This window comes from Glycine soja, chromosome 17 (genome assembly GCF_004193775.1).
Source record: "Glycine soja cultivar W05 chromosome 17, ASM419377v2, whole genome shotgun sequence".
Taxonomy (NCBI): Eukaryota; Viridiplantae; Streptophyta; class Magnoliopsida; order Fabales; family Fabaceae; genus Glycine; species Glycine soja.
Window position 1 is genome coordinate 34,665,623 of NC_041018.1, and position 18,662 is coordinate 34,684,284.

At 38.3% G+C, this 18,662-nt stretch overlaps 2 protein-coding genes across 2 annotated transcripts; one reads left to right on the top strand and one right to left on the bottom strand.

Moving 5' to 3' along the window:
* Positions 1 to 576: 576 nt before the first annotated feature.
* Positions 577 to 2,368, bottom strand: LOC114391686. The gene is made up of 3 exons (XM_028352661.1): positions 1,896 to 2,368; positions 1,319 to 1,418; positions 577 to 1,230 (listed from the first exon to the last, which is right to left on the bottom strand). The coding sequence occupies exons 1-3, from the start codon at positions 2,366 to 2,368 to the stop codon at positions 577 to 579; spliced, it is 1,227 nt and encodes a 408-aa protein (XP_028208462.1).
* A 15,539-nt stretch (positions 2,369 to 17,907) lies between these two features.
* Positions 17,908 to 18,264, top strand: LOC114391687. The gene has a single exon (XM_028352662.1). It carries the CDS (start codon positions 17,908 to 17,910, stop codon positions 18,262 to 18,264), a length of 357 nt encoding a protein of 118 aa, XP_028208463.1.
* Positions 18,265 to 18,662: the final 398 nt, after the last annotated feature.

Genomic DNA, 18,662 nt, shown 5'->3' on the forward strand with positions numbered 1-18,662 from the left:
TTGCAAGCCAAGTTGGAAGATTCCGCTTCTGTTGAAGGGTTCCTCTCGGTGTGGGGTTTCAACAGAGAAAAATGGTGGTTTTTGGTGGCTAATGGTGGTTGTGGGTGATGGAGAAAGTGCTTGGGATGTTGGAAATGGTTTTGGAAGAAAGAAAGAGAAGAAAAATGGCGTTTTTCCTAAGCTACTTGGACTACAAGGCTCAAAATGCACAAGTGAGCAATGCTCTCGGGAACGGAAACTTTGTGCACACTCCATACATCTCCTCAAAGATCCCAACGGTTAGATCATGGACAAGTGTCTTGTGAAGCTTTAAACCAAATTTCGAGAAGATCCATTTTTACCGAGGCAACTTCATGTAGCTTCCTTGAGAAGCTTAATTAAGAGGCTTCATCGAGAAGCTTCCTCGTGACTTCTTTGAGAAGCTTTCTCAAGAGGCTTCTTTGAGAAGCTAACGCTTTGACTACTATCACCCTTTTTTTAATAACTAAACTCACCTCCTTGAAAATAATTACAGATAAAATAACACATTAAATAATCAAACATCAAATATAATTACTAATAATATATCGATATATATCAGGGTGTTACAACAGGGACTCTAAATTGACCATCATCAAGCTCCCACATTTCTTGAATCACTCCAAAATAAGGCATGGAAGCTCGTACTGGATTATTATCTACTACACTGCTAAAGTGATCTGAATGAGCATCAACAGTGATCCCACTGTTCTGCACAGTACTTTTGTGATCTTGTGACTCTGGGTAGAAAGAATAGTTGTTGATATCATAGCCCTTCCAAGTAAGGACATTGAGATTTGGCCTAACAGCTAACAGGTTTAAAGTGGTAGAAGCAGTGTCATTAGTGATGATAGTTTTTCTAAACCAGTTAATGATACTCCTATTGTGCTCTTGAAAGACCTTCATCATGTTCATCTTTGGGATAGTTGCTGCCACATTTTGTTTGTGAGCATCTATGTATGGGATTATGTCTAATATGTTGTTCAGTACATATAGATGGGCTTGTGAAACCTGTTTGCAATCTATGGTCACAACATTAAATCCCCGTGTTCCCCTACCTTGCGGTGTGCACTCATGACGACTTTGAGGAAGGCCAACATGTGCACTACTTTCTATATAGTCAGAACAGAACTCAATGGCTTCTTCTACAACGTACCTTTCGACAATGCTTGCTTCAGGTCGATATTGATTCTTTGTATAACTTTTCAAGACCTTTATGTATCGCTCAACCGGATACATCCACTATAGAAAGATGGGTCCATAGTATCTCTTGTACAATATGCACAATTAAGTGAATCACAATGTCAAAAAATGATGGTGGAAAATACATCTCCAACTGACAGATGATAATCAAAGCCTCATTTTCCAAATCATCCAACTGTTGAGGGTCGATGACTTTGCTGCAGATCGCATTGAAAAAAAAACACAACCAAGTTATGGAAACCCTAACTTTCTCAGGCAAAATTCCGCGAATGGCTATAGGCAATAGTTGTTGCATTAAAAAGTGACAATCATGAGACTTCAACCCTACCAATTTCAGGTCGTTGACGGATACAAGGCTCTTGATATTTGAAGAGTATCCTTGTGGGACTTTAATATTTTTAAGACAATGACAAAAACTTTTTTTCTCATTTGTTGACATGGTATGACATGGTAGGGGCATGTACGTTCGATGACCTTTTGATACTGGATGCAACTGTTGTCGTATACCCATTTTTTCCAAATCTTGACGACATTTCAAGCCATCTTTTGTCTTGCCTTTAATGTTAAGAAGAGTGCCAATAAAACTATCACACACATTTTTCTCCACGTGCATAACATCTAAACAATGTCGCACATGTAGATCGCACTAGTATGGCAGATAAAAAAATATTGACCTTTTCTTCCAAATGTTCTTGTCAGACCCATCCTTTTTTTGTGTCTTCCCATAGAGAGTGATGATGTCCTTTGCCCGATGAAAAACTTTGTGTCTGGTCAACAACTTTGGTGCACTTTCAATCTCAGATTTTCCATTAATTGCTTTCTTCATTCGCTGATATAGGTGATAAGGTTTTAAAAATCTTCGATGCCTTGTATACACTGTATTCTTTCCATGCTTTAGTTGGAGGTAACTTGTGTCTTTCTCACATATAGGACATGCATGGTGTCCTTTCACACTATACCCGCTCAAATTCCCATAAGCTGGAAAGTCGTTAATAGTGCAAAATATCATTGCATGCAACCTGAAGCTATGCTGAACACTGGCATCATACACATCAACCCCTTCTACCCACAATTTTATCAGGTCTTCAATCAACGCAGCAAGATACACATCAATGTCATTTCTCAGCTGTCTTGGACCAGTTATCATCATATACAACATAATGTATTTTCGCTTGATGCACAACCATGGAGGAAGGTTGTATATCATCAACAAAATAGGCTATGAACTATGGTTGTAGCTCAAGTTACCAAAAGGATTCATTTCGTCAGAAGCAAGACCAACCCTTAGGTTTCTGGGATCCTGACCAAATTCCAGATACAAATCATCAATTGTCTTCCATTGGAGATAATCAGCAAGATGACAGAGCAATCCATCCTTTATCCTCCCATCAGCATGCCATGTTAGGTTTTTTGCATCATGTGCATTAGCAAACAATCGCTTAAACCTTAGTATTACTGGAAGATGCCAACACACCTTTGCAGGACGATCCTTGTATGTGGTTGCATCATCACTGCATTCGTCAGACTTCACTTTGTAGCGTGACACCCCACATGTAAGGCAGCTGCGCATTTTGGCAAGCTCATTTCTATACAAAATACAATCATTAGGGCAAGCATGTATTTTTTGGTATTCCATACCCACAGGACATAATATATTCTTGGCCTCATAATGATTCTTAGGTAATGTGTTGTCCACAGGAAGTATATTCTTCAATAAAAAAAAAGTAATTCATTGAAGCTTTTGTCACTCCACCCAAATCTTGCCTTCAAATTCACCAAAGCTAACACCCCTGATAATCATGTGAAGTTTGTGCATCCGATATATAGTGGCTTCTTAGAATCACTTTCTAATGTGTCATAACAAGGTGCATGTTCTTGCCTAAAACCCTCTTGTCCAAGATCGCAGAGCATTTCTTCTATACGATCACCGACTTCTACATGAACTGATCACTCGGAGGGACTATTGACATTTCTGATAACTCGCCTTGCCATATCCATTTTGTATAACTAGGACTGATACCATCACATATAAGATGTGTTATAATGTCTTCCAATGATTGTCTCCGGCCATTCAAACAATTAACACATGGACACAAATAGACTCTACCCATTTCTGGTGCATTTTGTTGGGCAAATTGCAAAAAATGTTCAACGCTGTTCTCATAATCGTCAATTATGCGTGGTCTTTTCATCCAAGCTCGATCCATCTTGGATGTACTGCCATAATGGGTACATTATCCGATATGCATACGAAATTTCGACAGTATTTCGGTTTGGTCACCAAGTACACAACATGAAAGCGGTGACATCAATTCACCATGATCATGTATGCACCTAGAGAACAAAGCCAGATGCAGTCAACCAAAATTTAGTAAAAAATTAACACAGCATACTCAACTTATAAGTGAGAATTAAGTAAAAATAATTACTCTTCCCAAACTGTCCAAACGGACAATTCAAGATTCAATACAACAATTAATCCAAATTGTCTGTATTAATCATTGTATTCAATCTCAAACGGGAAACTATGGTTCGCTCAAAATGTAGAAACATGTAATATTAAACAATAGTCACATTTCAACAAAAGATGTAATAAATAATGATATAAGTGTAACAATGACGTACATACCTCAAAAGAAGCAACTAACAAAAACTGTGGCTGCGGTAACGCCGGTGATTATAAGATGAGGTTATGTTCATAGAACGAGGAACAACTGTATTCGTATCCCTAACAGACGATAGACAGGTAGTAGTAGTAGCTACATACAATTAACAAAGTTAACAACAAAGTATTGATTATAGAATAGCAATACTAATTCATTATTCAGTAAAATATTTGTCCTTTTTCCCCGGGTGCGGGGAATTCACAAGATCAAGTACTGGTGGGCTTTGGTGACCTGATAATGAAACTCATGTGCTTAAACAATTTCCAGAGCATAACACATAATACAGGTGGAATTATTTAAACATAAAAATTGCAAATAAATGATATTAGTATATGAATATACATATTTATATATATGTAGTGATTGAACTGTTCCTAGGTTATGCAACACTGGGGGGACTATATGGGAATATCAATTGCAATACATGATATTGTAGGCACACTGGCACCATTTGTAATGGGATTGTGGGGGCAATAGAAAGGGAAGTTATTAGTGACCCTTTAATACAAACCCATCTACTGAAGCTGGTGATGAGTTGGAAAAAAGAATGATGAAAAACTGGTAGCATGATGTTGATTCAAAAGCTCATGATATGTTGTTGTGTACTAATAGTATGAACTTGTGAAATTATGGGGGAGGCCAAATTATGGATGGCCTGTCTCATTGCTTGTCATAATTGCAACTTGAGCTGTTACAAATCAGAACGACCATTCAATAGCAAAGAACAGAAAAAAGTGGGTTCAGATGTTTTAGCAAGAAAATAATGCTAAATATCTGCCACTATGTTTTTTTTGTTAATTCTTTATAGTATGAATGTAATTTGGTAAATTGGTTAGATAAAAACATTTGGTATTTTTATGGGTGTTTTATTTGTCTTTCATGTGCTTTGGGATTGACTTGTGTTTATAGTGTCTGTGTTGTTTTGCTTATGTTATAGCGGGAAAACTTTATTATTGATATGGAAAGAGATTAGAAAACTTTGTTGTTTCTTTTTATTTTGTCCAAAAAAATGCTTGTTGGGAAAGTTAAGCGCGTGGTTTGTTATGAGACTGTAAGGTTGTGGAAGGCTCTAAAACCTTATGCAAGGAAGGGCCAAAGCCAAATTCAATTTTCCACACCTTAGGCTGATTTGATCGGTTAGAGTTGACAATGCAAGAATGTTTTGAAGATCAGCGGCAACAGTTTGACATCTTCACACAACACTATGATCAACCTTCTTGATTGGTCTTTGGGGAAGTTGATTTATGTTTTATTTACAGTATGTTATTTTCTGTTCCTTTTACTTTTAACTGTTTAGCATTGGGGACCATGCTACGTCTTTAAGTGTGGGGATGGGAGTTTATCCAAACTATCATAGATGGAAAACACTAAAATAGGTGGTGGCTATGACAAAATAACAAACTCATAGTCCTTTCAACATTTTTCCCTTTCCAGGAGGCGCCAAAGTTGCTTACAAATTGCAGAATAATTCTACTTAGTGACTTGACATGGTGTCTAATTGGTGCTTATTCTATTGGAACTAACAAAATGTGATTAGTAAAAATATATATGGCTAACTTAATAAAAACATGTGAAGTCAAATTTGATTAATCAAAGTTGAATGAGGTTAATGCAAGTGGTATCCACACCATTAAGCACCAATTTCATCATACCAATGATCTTCAAAGATAATAATTCCAAACAACCTAAATTTGTATTATAGTTTCTCAAGAAATATTAAATCATATTATATTTATTCAACTAAAGCAGGACAAATTTAATTATAGTTGTAAAAGAATACTAACATGGAGATACTAAAAAAAACCAATTCCATCATCACTCTATATATGAGGTTTCTCTACCTTATATATAGCTCCAACAATCTTATGCATTTTCATAAATTTGTATCTAAGTGCAGTTGTATTTAAGCAAAATTGACTTTCAGGAAGTGGATTTGCAACTACAAGTAATTTTTTTTGAATAAAAATTACTATCTTAGTAATTTTGACTACTAAACCATTTCTTTTAAAACTAATTTCTAAAACAAACAAATAAAATATCTGATGATTAAATAAAACAATAAATACCTGTAGATAATACAAAGATGTAGTAACATAAAGGATTTTTTGTCCACTCCCCCCTCCACCGTTTCATATCCCGCTAAAAGTGCACTTCTAATGAGGGCATGGTTCATTCACTTTCTGAGCTTTAAGAGCTACCTCTCGACATTTATTGAAATTGGACCTAGAAGTGGAGGCCAAGGCCTTATATTTAACTCCCGATCGAATATGTGTAGGTCCCTTTAAAGAATAGAAATATTGTTTACATGTTATTGGCATCTATAAGCTTGGGAAAGACAAAAATAAAAAATAAAATAAATATCTACTTGAAATTTTAAGCCTTTTTACTTTTATTTAGCGAAAAATTATTGTAGGATTTAAACTATTATCCATATTTTCATTCTTATGTTTTTAGAATTTTTTTCATGATCAATTAATAAAATTTTTATAAACAAAAATTTTATGGAAGAAAAAAAAGGTAATTAAGATCCAGTACAAGATGTACCCATTAGCTGATCAACTAATTATAATCACTTTTAATTGGCAAAACCATTATATTAAAATGTTTTATATATGTAAGTTTATAGCAATATACAAATAATTTTAATTTACTACTAAATGTAAATTGATTCTTTATATTTAGATTTAAACTTTTGTCATCTCCCGTGCTTTCACTCCACACACCCAAGATAATTTAGCCATCTTTTCAAAAATGAAGTTACTATGCGCAAGAAAGAAAATTTGAAGAGAATTAAAAATTGTTTTGTAAGAAAAATGAAATTTCAATAAGAGTTAATCTATAAAGGTATTACAAAATATTTATTAAAAATATATTAATAATTATTTGGTGAATTTTAATTTATCCACATATAAAAGACTCTTTCAACTAATTTAAGCCTCTAAAAAATGATTACTTTTTTGTCACTGTGACATTAATGATTAATTTAGTTAGTGAAATTAAATTTATTTATAATTTATATTATTTTTCCAAAATCATCTTTTATATTTTAAAATTAATCATCTCTCTTTTCATTTACATGTTTCTCATCTAATTACTAAAGTTTTCATTCATAATAAGAGAAAGAAGATTTTATCTCTATTAATTTTTAGTATTTATTATTTTTTACTAAAATAATCATTAATTAACTAAGGATATTTTCGAGGAAGGAAAAATATTGCAAGAGACTATTAGAAAAAAAAGAATTATAAAAAAAGACTAAAATTTTTCTAAAAATGATATTGTAGGGAGTAGTTTCTATTTTTCTAAAAAGACTAACAATCAAACGGGTACATGTATCAATATAGTACACTAGACCTGTTCTTCAAAGATCGAGCTATATATTGGCCATGCAAATTGGTACAAGTGGCTACATGTTTATATAAACGCAAAATCACTATTAGAAAATACACTTTCAACATCGGTTATTTAGAATATTCTACATCGGTTCTAAAACCGATGTTGAAAGTGACGATGTTGAATGTATGAATGTTAACATCGGTTTTGGAGAACCGATGTTAATATACATATGACAACATCGGTTCTCTAAATAACCGATGTTAAAAACAATGAACAACAGCAAAAAAAGTGTACGCATGATGAATGTTGACATCGGTTTTCCAGTAAAACCGATGTTAATATGTTAGTTTAACATCGGTTTTTTAGAATAACCGATGTTAATGTATGCCCTTAACATCCGTTTTTCTAGAAAACCGATGTCAACGTTGATGATGCTTACACTTATTTGGTGTAGTTCTTTGTGTATAACATCGGTTAATTATAAATAACCGATGTTACTATTCAAATATTCACATCGGTTATTTATAATTAACCGATGTTAATGTACAATAGTTGACATCGGTTATCCACAGATAACCGATGTTAAAATACAAACGCTGACATCGGTTATACACAAAAAACCGATGTTAATATACAAACGTTAACATCGGTTTTCTATTATAACCGATGTTGGTTATGATATTAACATCGGTTTTTGTTAATAACCGATGCTATTTTCTAATTTTTTTTTTATATATACTTTCTGTTTTTACAGTAAACCCAAAATTGTACCTGTCAAATGCAATTTCAGGAGGCCCAATTCACAGCAAATAAACATTTTATTCTGCTTTCAAGCAGTTTTAATGATAATAAACATCAAATAATTGATTTATATATTATAAAGAACAATCAACAAATGAATTCAATGTTCGTGTTACATAGAAAATGTAAAAAATGTAAAAAATGTTAAAAAATGTCCCTAAATCCTAGGCTTGATCTCTAACTCGGAGATAAAACTGTGCCCACTGAATCCGCAATGCTTTTAATCTCTCAGGCTCCAATGGTCTAGGGTCGTTAAAATACTGCATGATTAAATAAATCATATTAAGTTAATAATGTAATACAAATTATAAATAAATCGATTTTCTTTGAAATAAACTTACCGCTTCCCAATTATTTCTAAAACTTCCTAAAATGATGGTGGACATCCAGTGCATGACATAGTAGCCGCACTCAGTAGTTCCTTTTTGTCTATTACACTAAATACATAATGAAATTTGGATATTAATTAAACAACTAGTGTACAGACACATAAACAAATATATATAACTGGAAGTTTTATGTAAATGACGTACCTTGACGACAATCCACCTAGCAGGAGCCTTTGATTTAGGCTGTGGAGCATCATCAAGACCCTTGATAGCACTGTTCCATATGAGTAACAATTAAAAACTGGTGTTGTACGTTGAGGTATTACAATGCAAATGTATTGAAAAGAACACTAACCTATTAATAATCCCCTTAAGGTAGTTGTCTGGCCTGTTATGCAATGAACAAAACCAGACAACTAAGTGTTCCTTGGGCAGGATGACCACCATCTGCCAATGTCCGCTGCAGTGGAACCTAAAATGGGTTAGTACATTAGTAAACATTAATTAAATTTTGTTATTTTGTGACTTACCCATTTAGGTAGGCTCCAAGATACACATCGCGTTGTGAACTCTGCATCCAACTCTTTATGTAACTTTCAGATTCAAACTGCAATTGTCCAAACCTCTGAATGGACTGAGGCTCGAGGAATCCATAGATATCAGAATTCCCCACTCGCATACATGTTTCAGTGAGATGCCTGTTTATGTTAAGTCAAAGTTAAATATTTATGAATTGAAAGCCATAACTTAGGTAAATAAAAGCCTTTTATATAAAGACTTACAGAATCCACAACTGTAACACTGATATGCTAAGACATTGACCACCGTGTGCGATTTCGGAGAGGTCTTCGTGCTTTATGTACATGGGGAAATCTGGATTAACGGCCCCGAACACGGTGGCATCCCATCTAACCTGATAAGGCCTCAAGAAAAGCTCTGGGATGGTCAATGTCATCAGATAAAGTGGATCATCGACCTCCGGATCGGGCTTCGGAGGTGGTTTTGGCGGAGACACAGCTACCTGTTGATGAAACAAAGTTAAATAGCCAAATTTAAGGCACGCTTAATGAATTAATTTAAAAAGAAGAAACATATAGTAAGGACAATAAGTACCTGGTGTGATAAAGACTTGATCAGATGTGTCGGCCAAGCAAGAAAGGTGTGAAGTGCCTGCCCCACTAAGGAAACCTCAGCAGTGGGTACAGGAACTGGAGCATCTACATCTTTAACCTCGTCCACACTCACCTTTACTTGGCCAGGCAAGAAAGGAGTGCTATGAACAAGAGTCGATCCCTCATAAACTCTCCCCACGGCAACCAGGCGGGCAGGATCTGCTTCTATGTACAAGCCGCACCTGTCAGAGTCACCTGTCTCAGGATCGTTTCCTGAGGGATCAACACAACTCCCCTTTATGCTCACCCGAGGATCGGAGGGACCAGGACCAACCAGAGGCTCAGGAGGTGCCTGAGACTGCATCTGTGACTGAAGCTGGCTGAAGGATGCCATGACCTGCCTTGTCACTTTCTCTGTGATGGACTCCTCTAGCTGGTCCCTGATCTGCTGGGTCAGCTGCTGTAATTCGTCAGGAGGCAGGGAGGAAACGCTGCGGGACGTCCGTGGAGCCGATCCAAAGTATTGCTTGATGGTGACACCAGCTCCAGCAGCACGGACACGTCCAGGGTGCTCTGGACGTCCAATAGCAGCGGCCAGAACATCCTGACGTCCATGGGGGATGAACAATCCCTGTGTGGCCTGCTCCTCAAACGAATCCTGCACAGAAAACACACAGTGGTACATGGGATTCTCAAAATATTCAAACATAATTGTAATGGTTAGTTGAAAATTACTTACAATCTTGTCAGCGATTTCCTTTGCGGCCTCAGTCGTCATCTCCCTTGTCTTCTTCGTGCGGGCCATCTTCCACTTCACGTGGCGTCTGACCGGTGATGGAGGGTCGATGACGCCATCAACGCTTCCTGACTGTGCAGCTTCCTGCAGCTTCTTCTTGGTCTTCTCAGCCAGGAGCTTCTGCTCCAAATAATCATAACCCCCACGAGACAAAACGTGGGGGGCAGTATTCTGCTTCTGGATGGCCTGGGCCTTCATGCGCACATCCTGAAAAAATTAAACAATAATGTTTGAAATGGGTAGAATGAAGTATAACAACATCATGTTTAATATGAAAAACAACTTAAATGGCAAAGGAACATACCTCCCAAGAAGGGTCTCTACAAGTCTGGCAAAACTGGGCCCACTTTTCCTTGCTGATGCCGTATTTGTCATAGACAGTGTCCTCGACACCGTCCTGATCGGCTGCAAGGGCCCATTTCCTCGTGAGGTCTGATTTAAACTACCTCCATCTCTCCCCCACAGTCTGTAGTAACTTCCTTTTCGTCCTACTGTCAGAAGCCTCTGGGATATCAAATTTCGCCTGACAACATGAAACAAAGTTTATTTGTTACAATAATGAAATTTTTTGGCTATTAATTACACACAATCAAATAAGAAAAGAGAAATACCTGAATATCCTCCCAAATCAGGTCCTTCTGAGCAATAGGGACCTCCTTCCAGTTCTCGTAGGTGATGTCCACCTTATCACGTGCCACAATCCCCAAATATGTTCTTAATTTCTTCTTGTGGGGACCGTCGGCCTTCCCTGTAGCAGGATCAACATGCACCACTGGTCTCTCAACACCAGGTGGTCTAGTGGACAACGATCGTAGGCGTGAGGCTTTGCGTGTCCGCTTCATGGCAGACGTCGAAGCCGATGCGTCCGAAGTAGGAGGAGGACGAGGAGGAGAAGGAGGAGAAGAAGGAGGAGGAGGAGGAGGAGGAGGAGGAGTAGTGGAGGCAGGTGGAGAACCCATGATCTTTTATACAATAACATACAAAATTGGATTAATGAAAAGAGGATTAGTGATAAGTTTTTTTTGGAAGGCAAAAGTATAACATTATTAAACAAAACCCCACCACATGTTTTCACAGCATTTGATTTTCTTTTTTGTAGAAAAGAAAGAGGGGAACGAGCAACAATTTGAAGGTTGTACATTCAGGAACTAAAGAATTCAAAATAGCTAGTAATAAGAGGGATTTGTTTTTGGGATTTTCTGAGCACCAAGAGCGGCTACGCAAGAAGCTTGCACTTGAGGAGGGAAGGATATTTGCAGCTAATGAACAAGTTTCTTAACTATTTGTCCTTCAGATTTTACTGTTTTTTTTCTTATATGTAAATATAAATAATATAAGGCTATGCCATAGGGACATGGTCATTTTTACCCCTAACAATCTTAGAAGTAAATATAGACCATGTTTTTACGAAATACCCTTATACCATTTATATTTACATATTAGCAAAAACAAACAGTAAAATCTTAAGGACAAATAGTTAAGAAACTTGTTCATTAGCTGCAAATATCCTTCCCTCCTCAAGTGCAAACTTCTTGCGTAGCCGCTCTTGGTGCTCAGAAAATCCCAAAAACAAATCCCTCTTATTACTAGCTATTTTGAATTCTTTAGTTCCTGAATATACAACCTTCAAATTGTTGCTCGTTCCCTTCTTTGAGAATGAGGAGGATCTTCATAGGACTTCATCCAGCTGATGTTTGTCGGCAGTTTCATCATCCACCACCCTTTTCTTCTGTGCCTTCTCACGTTCATTGTTGTTAAACCCATATTTATGCCTTCTTCCCTTCATGTCTTGTTTGATCACAACTTTAGCTGAATCTCCCATCTTCAGCATAGTTGAATCTCCTGTCTTATTGTCCAATGCCACATTTTGATGGCCTGTATCTCTTTTGTTCGTATGTTCTACTGCTTCAGCTTCACAATGCATAGAGCAATAAGAATTTTCCAGTCATCACCAAAGGCTTCTGCATCAGCGTTGACACTCTCCACCCTCTTTGGTTTATGCTTATGTGCTTTCTTCCATGCTTCCTCCTTATAATTCTCAGATTTATTGGAGGTCCCACTAGAAGGATCAGCACCAATCCGTGCCTGTTCCTCCTCTACCAGCTCAATATCTTTCGTTTCACCTTTGCTTTTGAAAACTACACTGTAATTTACAAAACAAAAGTTGAAAGGAAAGATATTGACCTGATAGACGAGGAAGAAGCACAGATTGGTGGTGATCGTTTTAGTGCAACCTCGAATAAAGCTGAGATTTATAACGAGGAGGCACGAAAGAAAACACAGAAGCATAAACCAAAGAGGGTGGAGAGTGTCAATGTTGATGCAGAAGCCTTTGGTGATCACTCGGAAATTCTGATTGCTTTATGCATTCTGAAGCTGAAGCACTAGAACATACAAAGAAAAGAGATACAGGCCATCAAAGTGTGGCATTGGACAATGAGACATGAGTTTCAACTATGCTGAAGATGGGAGATTCAACTAAAGTTGTGATAAAACAAGAGATGAAGGGAAGAGAGCATAAATATGGGTTTAACAACGATGAACGTGAGAAGCCAGAGAAGAAAAGGGTGGTGGATGATGAAACTGGCGACAAACATGAGCTGGATGAAGTCCTAAGGAGGCAAATTGAAACAAAAAACCGATGCCTCAATCAGAGAAAAATGTAGTTGTCACTTACTAGGTTTGGTGACCTATGTCTCTGCAGAAAATTACATTAGCCAATGTTAATCAATTCTCCTTCATCATGATCATTTCGATTTGCATGAACGTCGTCAGCTTCTTCTTCTCCGACAACGTTACCAGTGATTTGAGCGGTCAAAGGACTAACATAGGTGTCCATGTATGAATCATCATCTTCTACATTAACACCAACTGTTTTGCCCTGCAGAACCACGCACCACCTTTCATCACAAGGGTCTTGCACGTAAAATACTTGTCTAGCTTGTTCTGCCATGATGAAAGGGTCATTGTGGTAACCAAGTTTCTTTAGATCTACCAGGGTAAATCCTATATCATCGGTGTGCACACCTGTGTTGCTTTCAACCCATTTACATTTGAAAACACATACTGTAAATTTCACATAATTAAGCTCCCAAATTTCATCAATGAACCCAAAGTAAGGGATGGAAGCTACACAGGGATTGGCGTCATTCACACTTGCAAAGTGTTGAGATTCAGCCCTTAGGGTGACCCCGCTGTTCTGCATTGTACTTTTTTCATCTTGTGCTTTTGTGTAAAATGAATACCTGTTTATGTCGTATCCTTGCCAGGTTATAACATTTCTTTTAGGCCTATCTGCTAGTTTTCTTAATGTTTCTGAAGCATTCTCATCTGCAAAGATTGTATCTTTAAACCAATCACAGAAAGTTTTGTTATGCTTTTTCAACGCCCAATTCTTTGACATTTTCGGATTATTCTGTTTGACTAAAGCTTCATGCTTAACAATGTATGGCAAAACTTCATTACTGTTGTTCAAGACATACAAGTGAGCTTGTAACAAATCTTCTACACTTGGAGTGATCACCTGCAGTCCTCTTGAACCCTTACCACCCACTCTGTCATCATGCTGACACTCAGGAAGCCCAACAGCTTTAGCCTTCTCTAAGTATTCTGAACAAAATTCAATGGTTTATTCTGCAATGTACCTCTCAACAATAAATGCTTCCGGACGATATAGATTCTTTGTATACCCTTTTAAGATCTTCATGTATCGCTCAACCGGGTACATCCACCGTAGATAAACAGGACCACATCATTTGATTTCTCTGACCAGATGCACAATCAAGTGAATCATGATGTCAAAGAAAGCAGGGGGAAAATACATCTCCAACTGGCACAGTATAATTGCGGCCTCATTTTCCAACTCATCAAACATTACTGGATCAATCACTTTGCTACATATAGCATGGAAGAAAAAGCACAGGCGAGTTATCGTGAACCTGACTTTGTTTGGCAAGATGTCTCATATAGCCACGGCTAACAATTGTTGCATGAGCACGTGACAATCGTGAGACTTTAACCCTACAAGCTTAAGCTCCTTCAACTGCACAAGGCTCTTAATATTTGAAGAGTATCCTTGTGGAACCTTCACCCGACGAAGACACTGACAAAAACTTATCTTCTCCTTCTTGGACAAAGTATGGCAGGCTGGGGGCAAGTAAATTTTCTTCCCATCAGACCTTGGATGCAACTGTGATCTTATACCCATATCAGCTAGATCTTGACGGGTATTCAAGCCATCCTTCGTCTTGCCTTGAATTTTAAGGAGCGTCCCAATCACACTGTCACAAACATTTTTCTCCACATGCATAACATCAATACAATGTCTAACGTCAAGATCACACCAGTACGGAAGATCAAAGAAAATGGACCTCTTCTTCCATATGCAACTCTGACTTTTATCCTTCTTTTGGGTCTTCCCAAATACAGTGTTCAGGTGTTGAACCCGCTGATATACCTGCTCACCAGTGAACAGTATCGGCGCAATATCATACTCTTGACTTCCATTAAAAGCTTTTCTCAGTCGTCTGTAAGGATGATTGGGTGTTAGAAAGCGGCGATGCCTACTGTAGACTGTTTTTCTCCCATGTTTCAGTTGTATGTAACTTGTATTTTCTTCAGAGATGGGGCATGCATGATGACCCTTAACACTGTAACCGCTGAGATTCCCATATGCTGGGAAGTCATTAATGGTACAAAAAAGCATTGCACGCATTTCAAACATCTCCTTGCGAAACGCATCAAACACTACAACCCCCTCGTCCCACAACTTTCTCAGATCTTCAACCAACGGACTTAGATAAACATCAATGCCATTTCCTGGCTGTCTTGGGCCCGATATCATCATAGACAACATCATGTATTTTCGCTTCATGCACAACCAAGGAGGCAAATTGTAAATTACTAGCAGAACTGGCCATGAACTGTGTTGAGTGCTTAAGGTGCCATATGAATTCATTCCATCACTGGCTAGTCCAAGTCTAAGATTTCTTGGCTCATTCCCGAAATTCGGATACAAACCATCAATCTTCTTCCACTGGGAGCAATCAGCCGGATGACAGACCATTCCATCAGAAATCCTTCCATTTGCATGCCATGTAAGGTCTTTTGCGTCGTCCTCGTTAGCAAACAGACGCTTAAACCTTGGAATGATTGGAAGATACCACAAAACCTTCGCTGGGGGGCCCTTGTTGGAGTTTTCATCAGAATTGCTTTCCTCTTCATCCTTCACTTTGTACCGTGAAGTCCCACAGACAGGGCATTTGGACATTTCTTGGAATTCATGCCTGTAGAGCATGCAATCATTGGGGCAAGCATGAATCTTCTGATACTCCATACCCATCGGACACAATATCTTTTTCGCCTTACAGTAACTTTTAGGCAATGTGTTGTCCTCTGGAAGCAGATTGTGCACTACCTCAAGCAGTGAGGTGAAACTTTTGTCACTCCACCCATACCTGGCCTTCACATTAACCAGACTTAACACAGCAGACAACAGGGTTAAGGAATTCTTGCAGCCTGCATACAAAGGCTTCTTAGAATCACTCTGCAATCCTTCATACACAGGGGCGTGTGCTTGCTGGAAAGACTCCTGTCCAAGGTCACGAATCATGTCCTCTAACCGATCTCCCATTTCTACATCAAATGGTTCAGATTGGGACCCACTTTGCATGTCTGTCACTTCACCATGCCATATCCACGTTGTGTAATTCTTCTTAATCCCATCACACAATAGATGGTCCCGTATGTCATCGAGTAATTGTCGTCTTCCATTCAAACAGTTGATGCAAGGACAATAATATTTTCCTTCTTCATTCGGTCGACCTCTTTCTGAAGCAAGTTGCAAGAACTGTTCGATGCCATCCTCATATTCTGGGCTCATGCGACTTTCATTCATCCAACTTCGATCCATCTACGCAATTCCATGCATGAAAATCTCACTTTTTTATTTATAGGTGTGGGCCTATCCCATTTAGGAAAACTGTCTTTTATGTTAGCTTCAATCGTCAAGGTTACCATTATTTACAAAAATTTGACTAAATTTTGGCAGCATTTCACATTGGTCTCCAAGTACACGACATGACATCGGTCAAATGAATTTCCCGATAATCAAGTATGCACTCGGAGAACAACTTGAAATGCAGTGAACCAAAATTTAATCAAATTAATGAAAATAATAATAACCTTCACGAATGAATGTAACATAAAAATACCAGTCTCCCCAAACTGTCCAAACGGACAATTCAAGACTAAATACAATGGTAATGCAAACTGTCCGCAAGAGTCATTGCATTCAGTCTCAAACGGGAATCTAAGGTTCACTCACCATGAACAACAATTGTTTATATAGCAGATTACACTGATCACATACAAGAACATACAAAAGGTCAAATTCAATTACAGACAAATATAGACATCAACAGTTGTTTATGTAACTAATTTCAAATGCTGGGTTTGAAGGGTGCTTATGGTTTAATATTGTAGTTGGGTATATGTGTGTGTGTGCGTATCATAAGGATCTGTGTGTATCATGAGGGTTGAGACAAGGAGACCCTTTGGCTCCATTACTCTTTCACTTAGTGGCTGAAGGACTGACAGGGCTAATGAGGGTCTGTGTGTGTGTGTGTTTCTGTGTGTGTGTGTATGTGTGTGTATGGCTGTGTGTGTGTGTGTGTGTGTTTCTGTGTGTGTGTGTGTGAGTGTGTGTGTGTGTTTCTGTGTCTGTGTCTGTGTGTGTATGGCTGTGTGTGTGTGTGGGTTTCTGGCTGTGTGTGTGTGTGTGTGTGTGGGTTTCTGGCTATGTGTGTGTGTGTGTGTGTGTTTCTGTGTGTGTGTGTGTGTGTGTGTTTCTGTGTGTGTGTGTCTATGGTTGTGTGTGTGTGTGGGTGTGTGGCTGTGTGTGTATGTGTGTGTGTGTTTCTGTGTGTGTATGGTTGTGTGTGTGTGTGGGTGTGTGGCTGTGTGTGTGTGTGTGTGTGTGTGTGTGTGTGTGTGTGTGTGTGTGTGTGTGTGTGTGTGTGTGTGTGTGTGTGTGTGTGTGTTGAAGAACCTGCACCAAGACACATCAGACACTTGTGCATACAGGATGCTGCTGCTGCTGTCCTTTGCATACAGGACACCAGACACTTGTGTTGAAGAACCAAGCCAATTCATATTGTTGTTGAGGTTATACAAACCGGCTCTCCACGCAATCGAGAGAATGTTGCTGCTGTCTTGTGGTCACTATGCACCGGAGATCCACTGCAATTAAAACTAGCGAAAGAACATGGTGCAGAAGCAGCACTGCAGGAGTTGTCAGAAAATGGAACTGATAGAGCTAAGATAAAAGCTGGAAGCATATTGGAACTCTTGCAGCGAATGGAAGGGGTTGATAATCTGCAGAGTTCATAGTCTCAAAGTATGGAGGCTGGAGGGCATTGGAGGAAGGCATTGGAGGAAGCCAAGACTCTATTTGGTGGAGGGACCTGCTATCAAGTCAGCAGCAACAACAGAACCAGGTAGTCAAAACGGAAAGAAATTGGAAGGTGGGAGGTGGGGAGAAGTTAAGATTTTGGGAGGACCCTTGGACACAAAATGCTATACCATTAATGGACAAATAACCAAGGCTGTACCGAATTTTTGATCAACAAAAACAAATCATTATGAATATGGGGAATAACACCAACGACGGATGGGAGTGGAAGCTATCTTGGAGGACGGCTCTTTTTGATAGTGAAATTCAAATGGCAGATAATTTCCTTGGAGAACTATCACAGCAGCAGATTCAGCCAAATAGGGAGGATAGGTGCAGCTGGAAGCATGATCAAACTGGATACTACTCAACAAAAAGCGGATATGACTTGATATGGGAAGCACAGATGGGAGCTAATCAGAATTTGGACTTTGTGGACATTTGGAAGCTCAAAATACCAAGTAAATCACTGGTTTTTGCTTGGAGGCTAATTAGGGACAGACTTCCAACTAGGATGAATCTTAGAAGGCGGCAGGTTGTGATAATTAAATGAGGTACAGTGCCCATTTTGTGGAGATGTAGAGGAGGAGCTTGCCCATTTAGAAATATGGAGACAGACTTTGGAACACATTTTAATCAGTGGTCCTCCAACCTAAAGGAAGTGTTTAGTAAATAGGCTGTAGAGGATTCACAATCTATGTATCAATTAGCTTGTTGTAAGTGGTTCTGTTATAAAACAGAAACCAAATGCACATTTATCTCTACCAATGTAATCTTAGTACCACTGGTAGTTTTCAATATATATAATATCTAATTTTGCTGAGCAAAAAAAAAGGGAATTTGCGGACAAGACAGCTAGAGAAAGGCTTTGCCCAGCCCTACAACTATTGGTCTAGTAATTTATCAACAACATTTTTTTATTAGGGTAGCAGTGCAGGGTTATTGTATTCT

What these genes read in the sequence shown, in the direction of transcription:
- LOC114391686 (XM_028352661.1), bottom strand. Translation starts at nt 2,368, where the DNA reads ATGATAACTGGTCCAAGACAGCTGAGAAATGACATTGATGTGTATCTT. An exon ending in AAGAACATTTGGAAGAAAAG is followed by an intron (nt 1,419 to 1,895) that starts GTCAATATTTTT and finishes TGCGATCTGCAG; the next exon opens with CAAAGTCATCGACCCTCAAC. An exon ending in CACCATCATTTTTTGACATT is followed by an intron (nt 1,231 to 1,318) that starts GTGATTCACTTA and finishes CGATACATAAAG; the next exon opens with GTCTTGAAAAGTTATACAAA.
- LOC114391687 (XM_028352662.1), top strand. Translation starts at nt 17,908, where the DNA reads ATGGGGAATAACACCAACGACGGATGGGAGTGGAAGCTATCTTGGAGG.